Raw genomic sequence first — 18954 nt, 5'->3', positions numbered from 1 at the left:
ACGAAATTACTCTCACAAGTCTTCTCTCATTGATGCATGTAACTAAGCATATTTTTACCATTATAAAAATAATTTAATCGAAAAAAATTATTTTACCTACAATAAATCACTAATAAATCAATTGAATGTAAGTATCAATTTCATTAAATTTTTTAATTAATATCAACAATTTTTGTGAATTTTCACTAATAGAAAAACTTATTTATTATATGGAAGCAAATATTAAGAGTGTTAGATATAATTTTTCAAATTACAATAAGTCTAGAAATAATTATACCAAATATCAAGAAAAAAGAGTGTTATTATTATCCCTGTTTATTATTTGCCGCACCTGCGCTCTCTGTCTCTCTCCTGGCCTCGATTTATGTGACTCTGGAACAATACACAAGCTATAATCTACCAACTCAACAATACCAATTCTTGCATCAGCTGCAGCAAAGAAAAAGAACTTGATGGAAACAAAATATTGTATCCCCAGAATATTACAGTTTAGAGCGGTTGTCCCACAGCTCATAATCATCCACGAAAACATTTCTTTCCAACAAAATTCATTGATTTTCACACTCACTATCAAACTAATAAGAGGAATAAATTGTGTCAGAAATTAACAGAAATCTGGCTCTCATCTAATGCTAGCTCTCTCTCAGACCTACTTAAGAATTCCGACACTTTACAACAGAATCTGAAAAACTAATTTCACACTTTGAAGAGCGGCACGCAGAGGCCTTCACAAATAACATTAACCTGAAATTTCTATTTGTATTTTGTCATTCGACAAATAACCTTTTCCTTGAAGAATACAAGACGCAGAAAGAGAAGATGCCTCAACCCAGAGCAAGATGAGGTCATGTGGTTAGATCATGATTACTTGTGTTGGCAATTTGTTCTCTTTGCACAGACCTCTAATGACACCCGTAAGCCATCTCAGCACCTAATTTCATAAGAACCAGCTTTTGTAATATAACGAACCCATTCAACTGTGTTGTACCCACTCTTTTCCCACACCTGCAGAAAGTCGGGTTGCAGGTAAAGAAATCCATTTCTCAAATATAAGGATTACTATATGGACAACTTAGAGTACCTTGAGGAAACGAACACGCAATCCAGATGCTGTAAACATAGGAACCTGCCACACAAATAAACTTTTTTCTGAGACGGCGAAAATTCAAGTGGAAAGCAACTACAATAACAAAATGTTTTACATTGCGTTTGTATTATGGATATAAAGGTAGGGATTTCAAATTCCTAATAATAGATCTTTCGAATTTTTTGGATAAATATCATATTATAAAGAATTTCAAACTTTCAACTCTCATTTGAACTAAGCTTTTGTGGAATACCAGGATCAAATTCTTTCAATATAAAGTCATTTGAAATCTTTTAGTTAAATCCTCCACCCAAATTAAGCTTTTAGATCATACTGAATCCTCCAAAATCCTGCAATGTAAAACAGGGCTTCCGTTTATGTTCATAGGAAGTTTAGCCTTTTTCCTCTCTACTTATATAATTTGGATAAATATTATTTGTTAATGCATTATTCAGTGCTTATTAGGGTCATAAAAGCAACATGTAGTGTCTTAAATTATTAGGTTAATGCCACTTCGAATCTGAAAATTTTACCCTTAATTAATACAAGCTCATAAGGAATTTGGTACAAGTAGAGGATAAATATAAGGATATGAAAGTAAAGTGGGACAAAGAAAGCCGGTCAGCTGGCAGAGGAGGAGGAAACAAAACATTGCATTACAGAGCAAAAAGGATACTACTAAAATGTGAAAACCAAATAATGTGGCACTGTGTGATCTAATGCTATGTATATGACATGGATCACCTGTATTTCCCATCTGTTGGTAATGACAGGCTAAACCTTGTAAGAGAAACTTCCCACACAAAATTAATCTTGTTAATGGATTGACTGTTTCCGTTCCAGCAAATGTCATGTAATGAAGTTACTCCTTGCCAGGATTACAGTCCTGAATGAATCAGTACTAAAATAGCCTTGACGTCCAGATAAATTCTGTCTTTTTCTGTTCATAGTTTTTCTTTCTCTTTTCTTATTTTACTTTAATACGATGCCAGGCATTTTTTTAGTTAAAATCGTACTATAAGTTTCTGCATTCTTATTGTGTTCTAAAGCAATAGTTTTTCTGAAGGCAATAAAACTAATCAATGATCTATTTGCTGATGGTTTTTGGAAAATCCATGAGAGAATGTCCACAGACAGTCCCCATTCCCAGCTGCTCACAGATAACAATCTACCTCCTAACCCCAAAATTTTCACCTCCAGATTTGTCCAAGTTCTATACTTTCATACCACATTCAGTAAAAAGAAGCTCAGCTGGTCCTTGCCAAGATCTCAAATTTAAAAGAATTGACAACTGAAGAAGACATCTACAAACATATTATGGAAGTGAGGCACCTGAAATTCCATCTGAATTGGAGGCCGAGTCCAAGACTTCTTTTCAGTCATTGTGGAGATTAATTCTACCTCTGCGCTCAATGTTGACTCAGTTTGTCCAGGAAATTTTCTTATCCTGCAAAGGACACAGCACGCCAATAGCTCAAGTTAAATCCTAAAGTAAGAGGAAGCAAGTAGTATTTCCAATGTAACATAACCAATTATTTCTAGCATTTTCAGTATGTTACTCCATGTTATGTAATTTACTTTATAAATGTCCTCAACATGTGAGTGTTCACTCGTTTTACTTTCTATTTAACTTATTCTTGCGAATGTTAAGACACTTTATTGTTCTACTTAACGTTTTGAACATATTTTTGGGAATGTTGAATTTGAACATAACTGTTTGAGAGTAAGAATGTAATATTTCTAACATTAGATGTAAGTTGAAATCTTATTTAACTTGATAAAAACACAGAATAACGTAACAACATAGGTAGAAGCCACAGCAAGAAATTGATATGGTCGGGTGCAGCACTCTTTCAGCTAATGAAATCAGGAACTTAGAAATAATTTCTTAAGTGATACAACATAGAGCGCACTCTCTGCGTGTGGAAAGGAACTTCTTTAACATATTGTGGGATGACAAATATGAATATGAATGTTCATGAGCACATTGTTATAAGTCCAAGTGTGAAACATGACTACAACTTGTGTTGATAACTGTCCTTGCGCCATAGTTGTAAAGCACTATGTGATTTGATTCTGTTAAGAAGTTGTCCAGTTTCATTCACAAAATTACCTGAAACGTAACAGCTGTTCCAGATAATGTTTTCCTTCCTTTTTTTTTCATAACAAGCATAATGTACATCTTGTCTTGATTACTAAGAAATCATCTTGCCTCTACCCCCAAGGAAACCTTACTTAATGGTAAGAAGACTTCTGCCAAGTGTCTTAGGAAAGGAACCATCAATTTCTCTATCTATTCATTTGGATCACCTGCTTTCAAAGGATCTATTTGTTTGTCATCTTCTCTTCTCTGCACCTAATCATAAACTTCCTCTCTGAACCTAATGCCCCTTTTGGTCAGTTTCAATTTTTGAAATGGTAATGAAAGTGAAAACATTTTTTTTATCCGTATTGCTATCTTCATCCTCTCAATCATTACTTTTTTTATATATTAACAAACATATAAAAGAATTTCAATCATTAATTTTATAAACTAATAATATAATTTTTTTTATAATGTCACATCACATCAGTAACAATTCTAATCAATAAAACATAAAACAATTAATTTTATTTAAATAAAAAATCACATTCTCAATCAATAAAACATAACAATCATTAATCTTATTTAAATAAAAAATGTATGTGATTCGACAACACTAACTATAAAAACTAAAACAATCATTTTCATCAAATGAAAAAATATATTGGTTTGATAGCACCAAGGTACAAACTAAACAAATTGGGTGAGAGAAGAAAAGGTGCTCCACCCAAGTACTAGGATAAGACAATGTCATGAAAAGAACAACTTACTTCCAGACCAAAGAGTCAATAGAAGGATTGTACTTAGCTCGGCCGGATGTCACCTGAAAATTCGTTTTTGCTGTTTGTTTTGGTACTGGAATCTTAACAACCACTCCAAGTGCAAACATTTTTGCCCCAAAAACACTCTTCACCTAAAATTAACAAGCGCGCAAGGATGTGACTAGTTACCAACAAAAATAAGCAAAATGAAATAAGATGACTAACCTTTACATTCACTTCCATACGTGTCCGACCCAATTCCTTGATAGTAGGTAAAACCCGAAAAGGAAGATTGACCCCCTCCGTGATACGATACCTATGGCAAAGGCATTTGTAATCATAACAGAAGCACTTAAATGGAAGCTCAGGCACTTCTAATAGATGGCTACACATGGAACAAAATAATTGGACCACCATGAAAGCTACAATGTCATCATAGTGTTACTACTATTTAACACTTGAAGCAGAACCTATAAATTTAAGAGGCATAACAAGAGATTATAAGATCAATTAGGAGCAACCTCAGATCCATTACAGCTTCTAAGGATGATGCATAAAAAGTTTCAGCTGTTTCAATCGCATAACTGCAGCCTATGACTAAAAGTTCTATAGTGCTTGGAGGTCCCAAGTCAAATTGCAGAAATATTGAAGCTGTACGAAATAGAATTACCTTCTTTCACTAGTTTTTCGGTTTCTATTTATGTGGTTCAGGACCACATCCCCATCCCTTTTACTGATGTTCAGGTTATTAAACTGGGAAGAGTCTATGCTTAAGGGCCAGCTAGGCACAGGTGGTTTATTAATGAAACTTATCACAAAAATGATACTGAAATAATTCTTATGGTATGCAGACACAAAAATAGAAAATTAATGACATTGAGATTTAGCCAAAAGTGATAGATTCATGGGGAAATAGAAACAGTTTAGCAGCAATTTATAGCCAATAAGGATAACATTGGTAAGCAAAGATCCAGAAAAGAGTTCAACAGGCCACACCATTACATATGATAATATATTTCCAGCTAGACGAGGTCAGTGGTTGAGAAATTATGTCATTATCAACATCCAATTACCAAATGGACCAATTTGCTACACAAGATTACTTGAGGCGGCAAGCTAGTCCAGTATTCTTCTATGACAATTCATATATATCATATGCTCACTTCGTGGTGTTACTCAGTACTGCTTCCCCAAAAGCACCAACTTTAATAATAAGAAAAGGTGGCCAGTCTATTGGGGGAAACCTCTTTGCTCCAAGCTAGGACAAATTACAGAATAAATTGAAAATGGAAATCCTTCAAGATTGATAAGAAAATCAAAGGGGATTCCCACCATCACCAATTTGAATTTATCATTATGAAAAAATAGTGGAAAATAACTAAGGAAACCATGACAAATTCAGTGGTCAGTAAAGCCTTGAGTAGACACAAGCAATAAGTGTATTAAGAAATGTGTTAACACTTGCATGGAAGGAAGGTAAGGCTCATCTAAAATACCCTTAGGAATGTAAGAAACTTGAAAAATCTCCGAATTTATTATAAATGTTTCCTAATTAGGTATAATTTTGAACTGTAGAAGTAGATTTAAACCGGATGTACTCCAGTTTATGTAATCAATTTTCTATTGCACATGTTCTTCTGTAAACCGTACTTCATAAATCCATTTAGAAAGATGTTCACGTGTAAATTATCATCCACGAAATGTTGTCAAAAGAAAAATAAGGAAACTAGCTCTGTAGGAACATTTGCTTACTTCATTAATTCAAATTCACCATCTGGAGGAACAAAACTAACAGTCTTTTCTGAATTGAACCTTGTCAGGTTTACACATTGATGGAAAGTAACATCATCAAGCTCAATGGTTTTTCCACTGCAAGGCAACAAAACTAAACAATGTTATCGACAAGAATAGGGAAACAATAATGAAATGATTCATAATAAGAAGAACAATCAAGCAAAAAGCAAATATGAAAATTACAGAATAAGAGATGTACACTGCAGCTAGAAAATTGCTAAACTAGAAGGAAGCAGACATAATATTGTAGCCAAACACTACTACTCCCTCCTGACTCCATTGCTGCTATATGCTTTTCTGGACGTCCTAAAATAAGACCCTGGCTCTTAAATGAACATATTTTTTCCAAAACTTCCACTCAATATGTTAATGTGACAGCATATGCTCAACTACTAGTTATGAGGACAAGAGTGAAAAAAGTTAAACATTATGAATATAAAGTGAAGAGTCACAACAAACTGAAGTATATTACAAAAGTATAAAGTCTTCATTTAACTGCTGCGAAAGCAAAAGTATTAAAGTTAATACTAAGTAACAAGCAAGGCAACAAATGTCCAGATTGGTGAAAAAGCAATAAGTACAGAAGAATATGTTCCGTCGCCATCCCACTAATATGGATCAAAGTCATGAAGCTAAACAATTGATACAAATATAAATGTCATGATATATAACATGTTCACAAGTCCTGGATTCACATTGACAACAGGAAAAAATAGTCATAAAAGGGTTACCAGGGCAGCCACGCATGCAACCTTAATATATAAATTATATGTCAAACCAGAGAGGGGAAAAAGTACCTAGATGCAAAAAGGTACTCCAAGAAAACACTTAAATTGTTATTGCATGTGTTGCACTTGCATGAATGATTTACAAAATTTTAGCAAGACAGATTTAAAAAGAAAAAACTCGAATGAAAGAACTAGACTTGATAATGTGCAATGTCTGTAAGGCAAAACCATCTAAATACTGATAGTGCATATAACAGTGGACTCAATGGGAAATTGCTTTAATGTGGTATTTATTTCATATTCATTACTGCCTTGATAAACCAAAGAAACTTACAGTTTATTGCCTATGAGTCAGAAACTGGCAGTATTCATGAATGATGGCACTTAACTGTCCTCCAAGAGCATAATTGGAACAAGGAAAAGCTACAAAAACTATACTAGTTGATTCTTCTTTAAATGGGAAGTAAAAAATTTACACCTCCATGCTGTTACTAAAATATTATTTCTTGAAGTCAATTCTATTCAGCCAGCTTTTCAGCTTGTGTTGATAGATAGCAAAAGAATGCACAGATACCTCTTAGTAGGACGGGACTTAAGTTGTGACTCTTTTTCAAGGCCAATTTTATCATTTAAGCCCAACTTCAGATCAGGCATTCCAGAAAGGAAGCACTTCATAAGAATCTTCCCTGTGACATCGCAGCGCAGAACGCTACCTACAAAAGCCATATGCTAAATGGATAAACAGCAGCATGCTTCATATGATCATAAACAATAAGCTGCTGACTTCAAATGGTAAAGAAGTAACAAATAAAAATGAATCAACCGCAGAGTTTCACCATGAATGAGTTGGTGTACCTTTTGAAGACATCAGAAGATTAACACTTTCCACAATATCAAGGAACACCTGTAAAAGAAATGTAAGCTGATGCAGCACAATCACAAGAAAAACATCAGATAATAGTGCAGTTACTTAGAGAGAACACCTCATTTTTCTTATAAACAAGCCCCTCTCTGCGCCAGCCAACAGCACCAGTAACTTGTAAAGTTGCATTTGGAACAGGTTTGTCTGCAGGCTGTTTGGTTATTCATACACGGAAGAGGTCAGGTTAATAATCCACCCATATTGTTGTTAATTATGACATATACCTCTTAGTTACTACAGTTTTCCTATTTATCGCTCAGCTATAAGCAAGTTTGAGCAAAATCTAACCTTAGATGAAAATGGGGATCGCACACCTTCCTGAGTTATGTAGAGCTTTAAGATTTCAGGAGACAGGTTTTGAGGGTAACCAAAATCCATAATTTCTGCAATGAGAAATGCAGAAAATCAAACTTTCTTCCAGCTTTTCAGTCAATTTGGCTGCATGCAGATACTTTACTATTCTTTTCCTCTATGTTGTTCAAAAACAAAGGCGCAAGTGCTTGCAAACACTTGTCCCGCAACTACTAGAAGCAAATAGTCTTACTCATAGATACAGTAGCACTTATCTATACGCAAACATGGGACATTCGATCAGGTTGTGCACCCACTTTGAACGAATCTTTGTAAACAATTTTCTGCCAAATAACATAATACACATGGGATGATTGATATAACTCCCATTAAGATGCATAGTCAAGGGCTTCATCTTGTAGATTATTAGCTTGGAGAACAAAGGTAAGCTAGGTTGAAGAGCTTCCCAGAAACACGAAAATTGAGTATACTCCTTACACTAAACATCTCAACATATTCTATGGCTAGATGTACAGCATTAAAAGATAGGTATTCTATTTTTGGTTTCTTTCCAAAAGAGGAGCAGGTGCAGACAGGCATATCTTTTATACTCTTGATGGGGGCATGTACGCCAGCTTCTTCAGTGGAAGTGAAATTTTGACAGCATTTACTGATTAAATATTAAATAGAGTATATTTTATGAATATAGAAGTCAAACAAAGAAGAAATTCTATTGACAAGAAAATATCTACTAAATATTCTCTAGTTGGCATACCATCCAACAGTTCATATATCAAAACAAAGTTATTTCGGATAGCATCTTCATCAAAAGCCCCTCCAAAGTAAGATTTAAATAATGCAACTGCCTGCAATAAATCAGATAAAAAGCATTAAAGGACCCAAAGGAAACATCTAAAAATGAATTTGACTTGTATATGAAGAAAGAGAAGGCACAGATAGCCTTTGCATAAAATGTGAGCAAAACAACATCTAACAAATTTTATTCCAGAATGGGAGAGGAGGAAGAAATTAATTAAACCAAATCTTGAAGAAATAGAAACTAGAAACATGAGAGATAAAGCTAGTTAAACTACCAGATGTTCCTTATGTTACCTACTCAGCATGTATTCACTTAATCTCCAACCAAAAACAAGTTTCACAAAAGAGGAGTTCCCATAAAGACCCGAAACCTAGTCTAGTTAATAAAGGAAATCGTGAAATTCAGAATCAGCTTAAACATTAAGCTTACCTCCACAACAAACTTGAATGCACAAGCAACATTGGCATTGCTGCTAACCACAATCACAATGTACACATTACTAATCCTCATATAAAAGAAAGAGCAGCCCCCAATTTGTCGCACAGGACACGTGCCAAGTTCCTTTGTTTGCATTATATGTGTCCGGAAAGCATCCACCATGTTGCCTCTGATTAGTTTCAACATAAAAATGAATAAGATTGTAAAATTTGATGATACAATGATTTTTACACAGCAATTTCAATTAACTGAGGTGTAAATGAACTTAAAAACGATAACCAAAGCGGAGGAAGAACCACATCAAAATTTAATATCATGAAACATAGGCAATTAAGACATTCCATGGTTCATGCACTTGATCTAGTCGCTGGAGTGTCACGACTTTTGTCACAGATCTTTAAATGGTCCAACCTCTTGAGTTAGGCTTACACTCTTAAGCATTTTCAACATCTGAGTCTCAAACATTTTTCTATAAGGGGTTCAGCTCTATAACTATTTCTGATCATTTTATTTGATAGAATTAATCAATATGAGACTCGTATTTTCTACCTTTGAAGGCACTTCGTTTTATCTTCTCCTCTAGTCAGAACAATGCTCCAAGTAGCTTTCCCTTTCAAATCAGCTGCCAATCACAGATCACTTAAAGTCTCACAAGCTGGATGTGGGAAAGTGGAGTCAAGTACCTTGGATTATGATTTAGGGTCTCGGTACAGGAGTTCAAGCACAAGAATATCAAATCAATCCCTGAGACGGATGAAGTGGCAAAACAGAAAGAAAAACCTTCTTTGTTGATCAGTTTAAACTAGTGGAGGACTATACTGAAAGTAATCCTGGCATAGAGAATCAGATTTACGAAGATACTGAGATAGTTAAAGAGAGTACAACTTATAAAGGACCAAAAAGACTTATGACACATGGATGTCTAAAAGAAAACATCCTTACTGAAATTAGAACGAAAAAGAAAGGGAACAGTTTGCTGGAGGTTTAAGGATGGAGAAAACAAGAGCAACTAAACAAAAGCCTTTCTGTTTGTAAGGACATTAGTTACACGTACATGGTTCAAAGTGGGTGATGGTGCATAATCATCACAAAGTGGGTAATACTCGTAAACAGGAGAGTATGTTCCATTTTCTTGTAATTGATCTTGTTAAGGGGCTACACTTTATTACATTCAGGAGAACATAGAATAATAGGGACTACTCATGTTCAGTTTGATACAATTTCTGGATATCATGCGGAGAGATCAAGAAGGCCCTTATGGTAAAATGAAGTGAAGATTTGAGTTTGTACATTGTAGATAAGGCTCCAAAACCTGAAGGCCACCATTAATCATGAAGCGAAATGTGGTAAACTTGTGAGTGAAAATCATGATTCTCCATTGGGTGGTCAACTAAGAGGGTGTAAAAAGCATCTTATAACATGTTTTAGACTGAGAGTTTATAAGCTATACAAAGCTGTTTGGCAATGTTTTTTTAAAAGAGCTTATAATATCCTCAAATAAGATGTTTAAGAGCTTATAAACTCTTAAAAGGAAATAAGCTCAACCCAACATTTTAGCAAGATCTTCTAAGCTTTTTGATTTCAACATAAATTCCCTCAATATTTTATTAGTATTTCACTTTTACCCTTCACATAATTGACATATTGTTTTGCACAGCAGAAGAATTCTCTCCACACTCTCTAACCCTATCAGTCAAAACAAGTCTCTTTCACTTTCTCACTGCCAATATCTGCCAAGTTTCGATGCCTAAAGTCTTCAATGGAATGGAAAGCAGCTTTTACGGAAATTCCCGACAGGGAAAATTAGACATGATAAGGCAAACATGTGAGCTGAAGACTTTAGCCATTGCCGACCACATAATTTGTACTTCTCCCTGAAATGTTGTCATGTTGAGCTTTGCTCTCCAGCAACCATATGCTTGAAAACCGTTGGATTTTCCAGCTATATTCAACTGCAAGGACTCGAATTCCAGAACTAGCAATTATCAGCCAGTTGCCAATGGTGGTTCTTAGCCTGACATGGCAATACTCTGATTGCAGACCAGTCCTTGATTTTATTGGTAAGGAAATAAACCACTTCTTTTTTGCTTAGTGAAATACTTGTGATGATTTTATTCTACACAAAACATGTGGAATGTGTACTATTGATTATTTTAAAGAATTCTTATTACTTTTTCATGCAATGGAATAAGATAAAATATTCCATCCATTTGATAATAATTTATGACGGTCAAACAAGAGAAACAGAAGAATTGTAGATTCAAAGACATTATCGCATACTATTAAAATGAACATTGCAATTAATACAAATAAAATTTATATATCAAATGAAGGTATCTTTATAACAATAATCAACTAGAGTGCAATGTACAAATGTAAACTTTAATTCAAAGTTTGGATAATAACTTTTTGACATTTTTTACTTTTTTAACTTTTGTAAAAAAATTGTAAGGTAATGTTTTTCTTTTTGGAGCTATATTAGTATGTGTATATATTTATAAGAATATTTCAAAATAATTTTAAATAGATTTGATGTGTCAAAGAGTATCTACTTACATAATTCTAATAGTTTGATGGCCTTTTGGTGACTATTACAATATAAGGAGCTTTTTATGCCAAACATCCTAACGTTTATAAGCTATAACATCTTAATTATCCAAACACTTCTAAAACTTATTTTTAAAATAAGATTGGACATCTTTAAACTCTTAAACAACTTCTAAAACATAGGAGCTTATAAGATATTTTAGATAAACTTTAGCCAAATACCCTCTAAGCCAGTAAATTGTTCTTTTTCTGGATGAGTTGCAAGTGATGAAAAGGATTTACTTCAGTGGCAAATATATTTATGTTTGAGTCCAGCTTAAGTTTCCACCTTCACCATGCCTAACACTAAGATGTAACTTTAGAACTCAGGTATTCAGTCTTTTGAAAACTAGGAATAAGCTGTTTTTGTTTCAGTGAGGTTGCAAACTATCGTGGCCATATCCTATAGTTGGCATAACTTAAGGTGGAAACTAAATCAACAACCCAACAGTTACCACCAATGAGATGGTGGATATGAAAATAAGGTTGAGACCTTTTTTCTTTAACAATATTATATGCACACCTTCCTTGATCACCACCAATGAGTAGGGCCCTAAGTTCTAGATTCCTAAAGACATGTCCTGTGTAATATAGTAACATGGCCTTGCACTCTCACTATCGATCTTGAGGACTACTTATGTTACAGTTTGAGTTGCTATCGACATACTCAAACCTATATGTAAAAACATCACATATTTGTGGCGTATGTACTTCAAGGAGCCTGTAATTTATATTTTTTTTCTGAAATAAGTCACTTCATAGACTTTATCTGGTAACAAAAATGTCAAATAACAAAAAGTTGTTTGGTTTATGTTCCCCGGCATCCGGTTCAAGGGTTGGTGGCAGACTTGCAGGTCTCTATGGTGTTTTCAGAAGATGGCTGGTTATTTCTGTAAGCATTATGTAAAATATGATTGGTAGAAGGCAAATGAAAATAGTTTCCAGAAAGAACCACCAAACTGTATTACTACTTGTGTCTTATAATGGAATTACTTATGAGACAACAAAGATCTGCTCCTGGCAGCACATATGCAAATCCAACATATATCTTTCACAATTTTCCTCTGGATTTAGTCAGAATCAACCTCGAGAAAGGATAGAATTTGAGTTCAATTAAAAGGTCAAATGTATGAAGTACCCAAAAGTGATTTCAGTTCGATCAAGAGGAGGTATGTAAACTTATTTATTTCTCAAAGACCCACAAAGCAAATATTCTACGCACTAAGGCTCAGACGACAAAACTATCACTTAACCCACTTTTCCATCGAAATGGCTTGCTCATCTTACAAAACCAAAACCATCACATTTTTCTTTCTTAGAACCTCGACAGCTGAAGGAAGGCACATAAAACCCCATATACTTTCTACCAAGCGATTTTGCTTTCAAGAAATTACATATTGCCAAAATTCAGTTGTTTTTTCCCCCAAAATTTTAGTAATAGAAAAAAAACAAACTTCTTGCTTGTTTGCTTCTAAACATATCCTATCTCTGCACTCTGTCATCTCCGAAACATGCGCAACATAAGGAAACCAAAAAGTTCAACCAAATCAGTTCACAAACTTCACCTCGGTATCCCAACTACCAATCATTCAACCACGAAATAAAATTAACTGCATCAAAACTAACTTCACACATAAAAACACATGGACAAAGAGAAGACATGAAGACCGACCCGACGTCGTCACGGTAGAGGCGATTGATGAGGACATCGCCGCGAAGGTTGAGGAAGTAAATAGCGGAAGCTGCCACGGGCATCGCTGCCGACGAGATCTAAAATGAGCCTTCAAATCCACTAAGATAAAAAATAAACCTGCTTCTCCGCTCGGGATTTCCAATTGATCGGTCAGCAAATGATCGAACCAATTGCTACCGGAGGGATTTCATGTGAAGGCTTCGCTTCTAACGATTGTTAACTGAGGATGAGTTAAGACTCGGACCTAAAAGCGGGGATATAAGACGAAAAATCAAATTAGAAAATGACTGTTTTACTTCTTTATTATTAATTCTTCCCTAACATAAAAATGTTTATTTGTAAGGTGCTGTTTTTGAGCTGATTATAAATGAATTTTATTAAAGAAGCAATTGGCGTTTGACAATTATAGTTGGAAATAGTTGAAATTGGATAAACAGACAAGAAGTGGTCGGAAATTCTTTTTGTATTTTATAAGATCTTTAATGAATACTTGCAAAATTAACAACTTCCAATAAGCTCTACAAATATTTTTTGTCCTTGAGTACGTTTGAAAAATTGCGAATTTTCTACACAGTATGATTATGTAATTTAATTCCTGTTTCGTCGATAAAAACTCCTAGAAATTCAATTTTATTGACAGCAATAGTAGCTTTCTTCTTATAAAGTACTAAACCTTTTTCATGGCATGCATCAGAAAATATTTCAAGATGTTTAATATGATCTTTCATATTTTTAGATGCAATTAGTATGTTGTCAATGTAGATAAATATGAATTCAAAATAATTTTTAAAAAGATTATCTATTTTTCTTTGAAATATCTGGGATGCATTTGCTAAACCCATTGGAAGCACATTCTAGATATACTGTCCTTGTGGTGTGGAGAATGCGGTAAATTCTTTGATTCACTCCCCATCCTAATTTGATAAAAATAAGATTTCCAATCGAATTTAGAAAATACTTTTGCTCCTTTAATGCAGTCAATTAAGTGTTCTCTTCTAGGAATGTAATAACCATCAAACTCTAATATTTTATTAATACCTTGATAGTTAATTATCAACTGGGCTTACCTCTCTTTATCTTACCATGGTTTCTTACTAGAAATCCAGGGCAACTGTATATAGAAACTCCAGGTTCGATGAGTCCAAGACTGATATGCTCTTTGATAATCATCTGCATATCTTTGTTATCATCCATGTTCATTTGGATAGGTTTGTATTGAACGTACCCGTACTTGCATTCTTCTTTGACTTTCAAAGCAGCCTCGATTTTGTTCCTATCCCACCAGGTTATAGGGTTTTCACTAAAGTTCCTCTGGATAAGTCTATTGATATTTTCAAGAAAACTTACTTTCAACACTAATCTTTAGCGATTTCATTTCGTGCAGTGCTTCCTTAAGGTTCCTAATTTCTTCCTCGGATTCCTTAGAAGCTATCGCTGTCGATGAGTCCCTGTTGCCTGAAAGACAAAAGAACCTTACCAAATTTCCTCTTATCCTGTATTTTTGGATGAGTTAATCTGGCATCATAATCACCACATTTGCTGCGAAAATTTATAGACATTATCCTATATTTCCTTCCCAATATCTGTATCTCACTCTCATAGTTAGTAGTGAAGATTAACATATTTCTTTGATTACCCTGCATTTATTTTGCAAATGTTTGAATGAAACTGTTACCTAGCAAGATATCAGCACCTGTATCACTAAAGTAAATAGGAGGTGTTTTTACCCTACACTACGTATTTCCTTATTGAGTATTAGGATTTTTTGTGAAAAGTTCCTTCTTACAATAACGGGTAAGGTTACCCTTGCTTCTTTAGGGAAAACTCCAGGCTTTGCCGTTCAAATCCCTGATACTAAATCAATATAAATAGTAAAATATTCTGTCTTATATTGATCATACAACATACCTACATATTTGTATATAGAAAAGGGACTTGTCATCAATATTTATGGTAACACCGTCAAGATTGAATTCCATTCCTTTACCTTTTCTTCCCCATGGTTTATGATTTTCGAGAAAATTTAACCCCAAACTCATACTCCTATTTCTCATCCTGCAACACTTGCAACTAGAATTTCATGGTCTGTTATTTCTAACATGCCTTCATATCTACCAACAACAGGTTGCTGCAAATGATATAAGTCATCATAAGGAAAAAGATTTTCTTTCTTAGTGATGTCAAATATAACTTGTATTTTCTTCCATCTTTCAAGACATCTAAGTTTTACATTGTCTACCCTAATCTCTTGAGGAGTTAAAGTTCTTAATAACTTTTTCTCATTTCCTTTGTAGCCCATAATCCTATCTTCTGAAACGGACATCCTGCTACTAAACTCAGTTCTAGAGCTAAGTGTTCTACCCAAAACTAGATGATCTTTTATGACGATATTGACACCATCTATTCTAGGTATCCTTATTGGATCTGGTGTCATTACCTTGGAAAATTCCTTGAATATTTTAGCAATCTCAATATACTCTTTCCTAAGAAATAAATTTGAATGATGCGTATTGGAAAGGGCATATGCAATTCTATAAGTTATAGAATATGGTCTATTTCCTTTTTTCGTTAGATCTTTTCTTTTAAAATCTTGATGAAGGGTTAAGACTTTACTAAAATTTTGGTCTGCTAGGTTGTATGCAATCCTAGGATGAATGTGAAATATCAATTTTCCTACATATAGAGTACCTATCATTGTTCGAAGACAACCATCTCTTAGGTTATTGATTTTTCTATGCATTATAGATAAATGTATTTGTGAATCAATTTGTTCTTTAAAATTTTTTTTTATTACTACTTCAATAGTTCCTATGTGGATCCATTTCATAGTAACAGCAACTTCTTCTTTAAATTTACTTAATTCTTCAAGAATCACTTCTTTAGGAATTAGTTGCATTTCCATCACATCACCAGTAAGTTCCATAAGTATAGCAAACTTACTCTGTAGACTATGTGATGCTTCCTTTGGTTCAGTCCTATTTGGTTCAGGACTTTTCCAATTCCACCAATCCTAAATCCATCGTATCAGTTGAGGTTGGAATCTTGTCACATGATTCTTTTCATAGTTTTATTTGACACAGTCATTCTTGAAAAGAATCCTGACAGGCTTTCAAAGGTTTGAAGCCTATCTCATTAGTTGTAATTATTTTGACTTAGTTGAAGATCCATCTGAATTAGTCTTTATTTCCTCCTCATAGATACTTTCATTTGACGAAAGATCTTCGAATTGGTAGATGGATACCAAATCGCCATAGTAGTCTGCATCTAGAATATCATCTATGGCTTCAAATTTTCTCAATTCACCACGTTTCTGTTTGCAGTCGGGAGATATATGTCCTCTTGCTCCGCAAGTCCAGCAGTTGTAATCTTTGAAACTTTCATTGGCTTGGGTATGGGTCTGTCTGAAAGTTCTTCTTGTAGGGATTCTTCTGGTGGATCTTGCATCTGTTCGTCTAGATCGTTATGATGAATCCTTTGTTAGTCTTGTTTTCTACCTAAATTTGTACGATCTGGTTTTTGACTTAGACCACCATGATCTTCGTCGGGAAAAGGTTCTCCTGGAACTCCTGGGGTATGAGTCACTATTTTGCTTCCTCATTTTTCTTGGCTCACTTGATTCTCCTATAATAGTTGAAAAATCATTATTATCACAATATATAGGAGTTCATTTGATTTGACCTCTCAGTTTTTTCATATTTTTCTGGATGGATGCTTGATAACACCAATCCTTCAATTTGATTATAAGTAAGCCTCTTCCACCGATTGCTTTACATTGTGATAGCCAAACCACAATAGCAAAGGTGAGAAGTCGTAAATACAATCAAAAGACCAAACAACACATTCAAGTTAGACTGAAGTCTATAATGGTATTAATGTCAAACAGAGTAATAGGCATTGACTTTGTGAGAACAAAGGACAATGTGGCTGATCGTTTGACGAAAGGATTGAATCTGTCACAAGTTCATAAGTTCAGATTGGGGATGAAACTAAAAACCCATGAGTGATTTATCTACGACGGCAACCCAACCTTTTGAGTGGAGATCCCACAAAGAAGGTTCAATATGGTGTCAACAAGTCGTAAGAGTATGTCAGAGCACCAAATAGATTGATCTTTGTATCTGGAGTTTGTCCCCTAAAATTTTGATAGGTGCTGCTACTGCAAGTATAGTAGGAGTTTAACTCTGAATGGGATCAAGTCTTATAAGACAAGATGCTAGTAGTGCATCCCTGGAGACGCCCAACTAAGTGAATGTCGTTGTTTAGCCGCAACTAAGGAATTGAGTTTTTCCTAAAAGCATTCATGAACAGGATCAGGACATATGGCCTAAATGTCAACTTTAAAGATCAACACAAAGCTGGTGGCTTGTTGTTATTGACAGACGTTGTCACACTCACAGGCTTAAATTCAAGGTTTAGTTCAATTTAACCTGGTGCTAACTGAAGTCAGATAACTTATACAGTGGTTCAAACCGGAAGGTACCATTGTTGAAAGCAAATCATGGAAACTTGAGTTCAAATCTATGAATTTGTGGAGGATTGCTGTAATTTTATTAAAGAATTTACTTGAAATTCAAAGATTAGAATGAGGGAGAGAAAGAAGTTTTCATTTACTGCAGCAACATTTGGATTGGACATTCATTTCAAAATTCAAATTGTTTTTCTAATCAAAATCAGTTTTTCATTGTTACTGTTTTAAGTTTAATTTTGGATTGATTGCAATTCTTCATTCCCTCAGCCGTTAGTGGATGTTAGTGCTGTAACTCTCAAATTGGAATTGAAGGCCATAATGGCCGGTTTCAATTTCTGCATTAATTGGGAAGGATTGACTCTCATATAAAGCCTGCAATTCTTTCACTTGAGCACACAACAATTCTCACTTTCTCCCTAATCACTCACTTGGGCATCCTCTTTCACTTGGCATTCATATTTCTTTCAAATTTTGATATTTGAGTCTCTTATTTCGATAAGCTTTTGAGTGTTTGATCGATGTGTTTTTCGGTATAGTTCTAAAATCGAAAAAATTGTAACCGTCTTATCTTGGGAGAAACTACGTTGAACCTGGTGCACTACGGATACGGGGCGTATATTTTCTTCAAGGCAAGCAGTATTCTGTGATTGGGTTAAATTAACGACTTCAATTGGATTGAGAATTGTTACGATACAATTCTCGTTGTAAGTTTTCAATTTAAATTTCTTGTCATAAATAGCGTTTCTAATTGTTTTATATTGTTTGTTCCAACGTGACTTTAATTGATTTTAATTTCTAAATCCGATTTTAATATTTCAAAACACCATTTACCAAAATTTTTTTCCAACACTAACAATGTTAATCTGAGATGTTTTTGTCAAACTTCATCTCTCCAAAACTACTTTTACAAGTAGAGTTGTCAATTTCATCTATGTTCTCCTTTCCTAGGTACTGAAGAAAATGTACACGGAAAAAAAAGTCGTGCTCGGTAAAGAAATTCAAATGTACCTCCTCGAACCAAAAGATAACCAATACAATCTATGGGAAATGGGAGGGCCATATATTTATCTGCTCAACAGGATGAAGAAAAAGATAGTTTGACATTGACAAGGGACGACGTTGAAGCCGATGTAAGAATTGTCTGTTTTTGTAGAAAGTACTAGATAACCAAAGGGGTGGGGTAACTTACAATACTGCTGATCTCTGTCTCTACAGCTAAAATCCAACTACGTACTTGAATAACTTTGTTGATATCTTCAGTCTTTGTGTTTTTTGTCTCCACT

The 18954-nt window shown here is 34.4% G+C and overlaps 1 protein-coding gene across 1 annotated transcript; it reads right to left on the bottom strand.

Moving 5' to 3' along the window:
* LOC105165161 (AP-2 complex subunit mu) lies at positions 429-13472 on the bottom strand. Its single transcript, XM_011084066.2, has 13 exons — positions 13183-13472; positions 8916-9093; positions 8442-8532; positions 7664-7758; positions 7437-7526; positions 7309-7357; positions 7028-7166; positions 5684-5800; positions 4157-4247; positions 3941-4083; positions 2420-2534; positions 1082-1126; positions 429-1005 (listed from the first exon to the last, which is right to left on the bottom strand). Exons 1-13 carry the CDS (start codon positions 13263-13265, stop codon positions 925-927), a joined length of 1317 nt encoding a protein of 438 aa, XP_011082368.1. The 5' UTR covers positions 13266-13472; the 3' UTR covers positions 429-924.

Source organism: Sesamum indicum, linkage group LG6, assembly GCF_000512975.1.
Source record: "Sesamum indicum cultivar Zhongzhi No. 13 linkage group LG6, S_indicum_v1.0, whole genome shotgun sequence".
NCBI lineage: Eukaryota > Viridiplantae > Streptophyta > Magnoliopsida > Lamiales > Pedaliaceae > Sesamum > Sesamum indicum.
This window is presented reverse-complemented; position numbering and strand designations above follow the sequence as displayed.

What these genes read in the sequence shown, in the direction of transcription:
- LOC105165161 (XM_011084066.2), bottom strand. Translation starts at nt 13,265, where the DNA reads ATGCCCGTGGCAGCTTCCGCTATTTACTTCCTCAACCTTCGCGGCGAT. An exon ending in GATATATGAACTGTTGGATG is followed by an intron (nt 7,759 to 8,441) that starts GTATGCCAACTA and finishes TTCTCATTGCAG; the next exon opens with AAATTATGGATTTTGGTTAC. An exon ending in GTATGGAAGTGAATGTAAAG is followed by an intron (nt 4,084 to 4,156) that starts GTTAGTCATCTT and finishes TGTTAATTTTAG; the next exon opens with GTGAAGAGTGTTTTTGGGGC.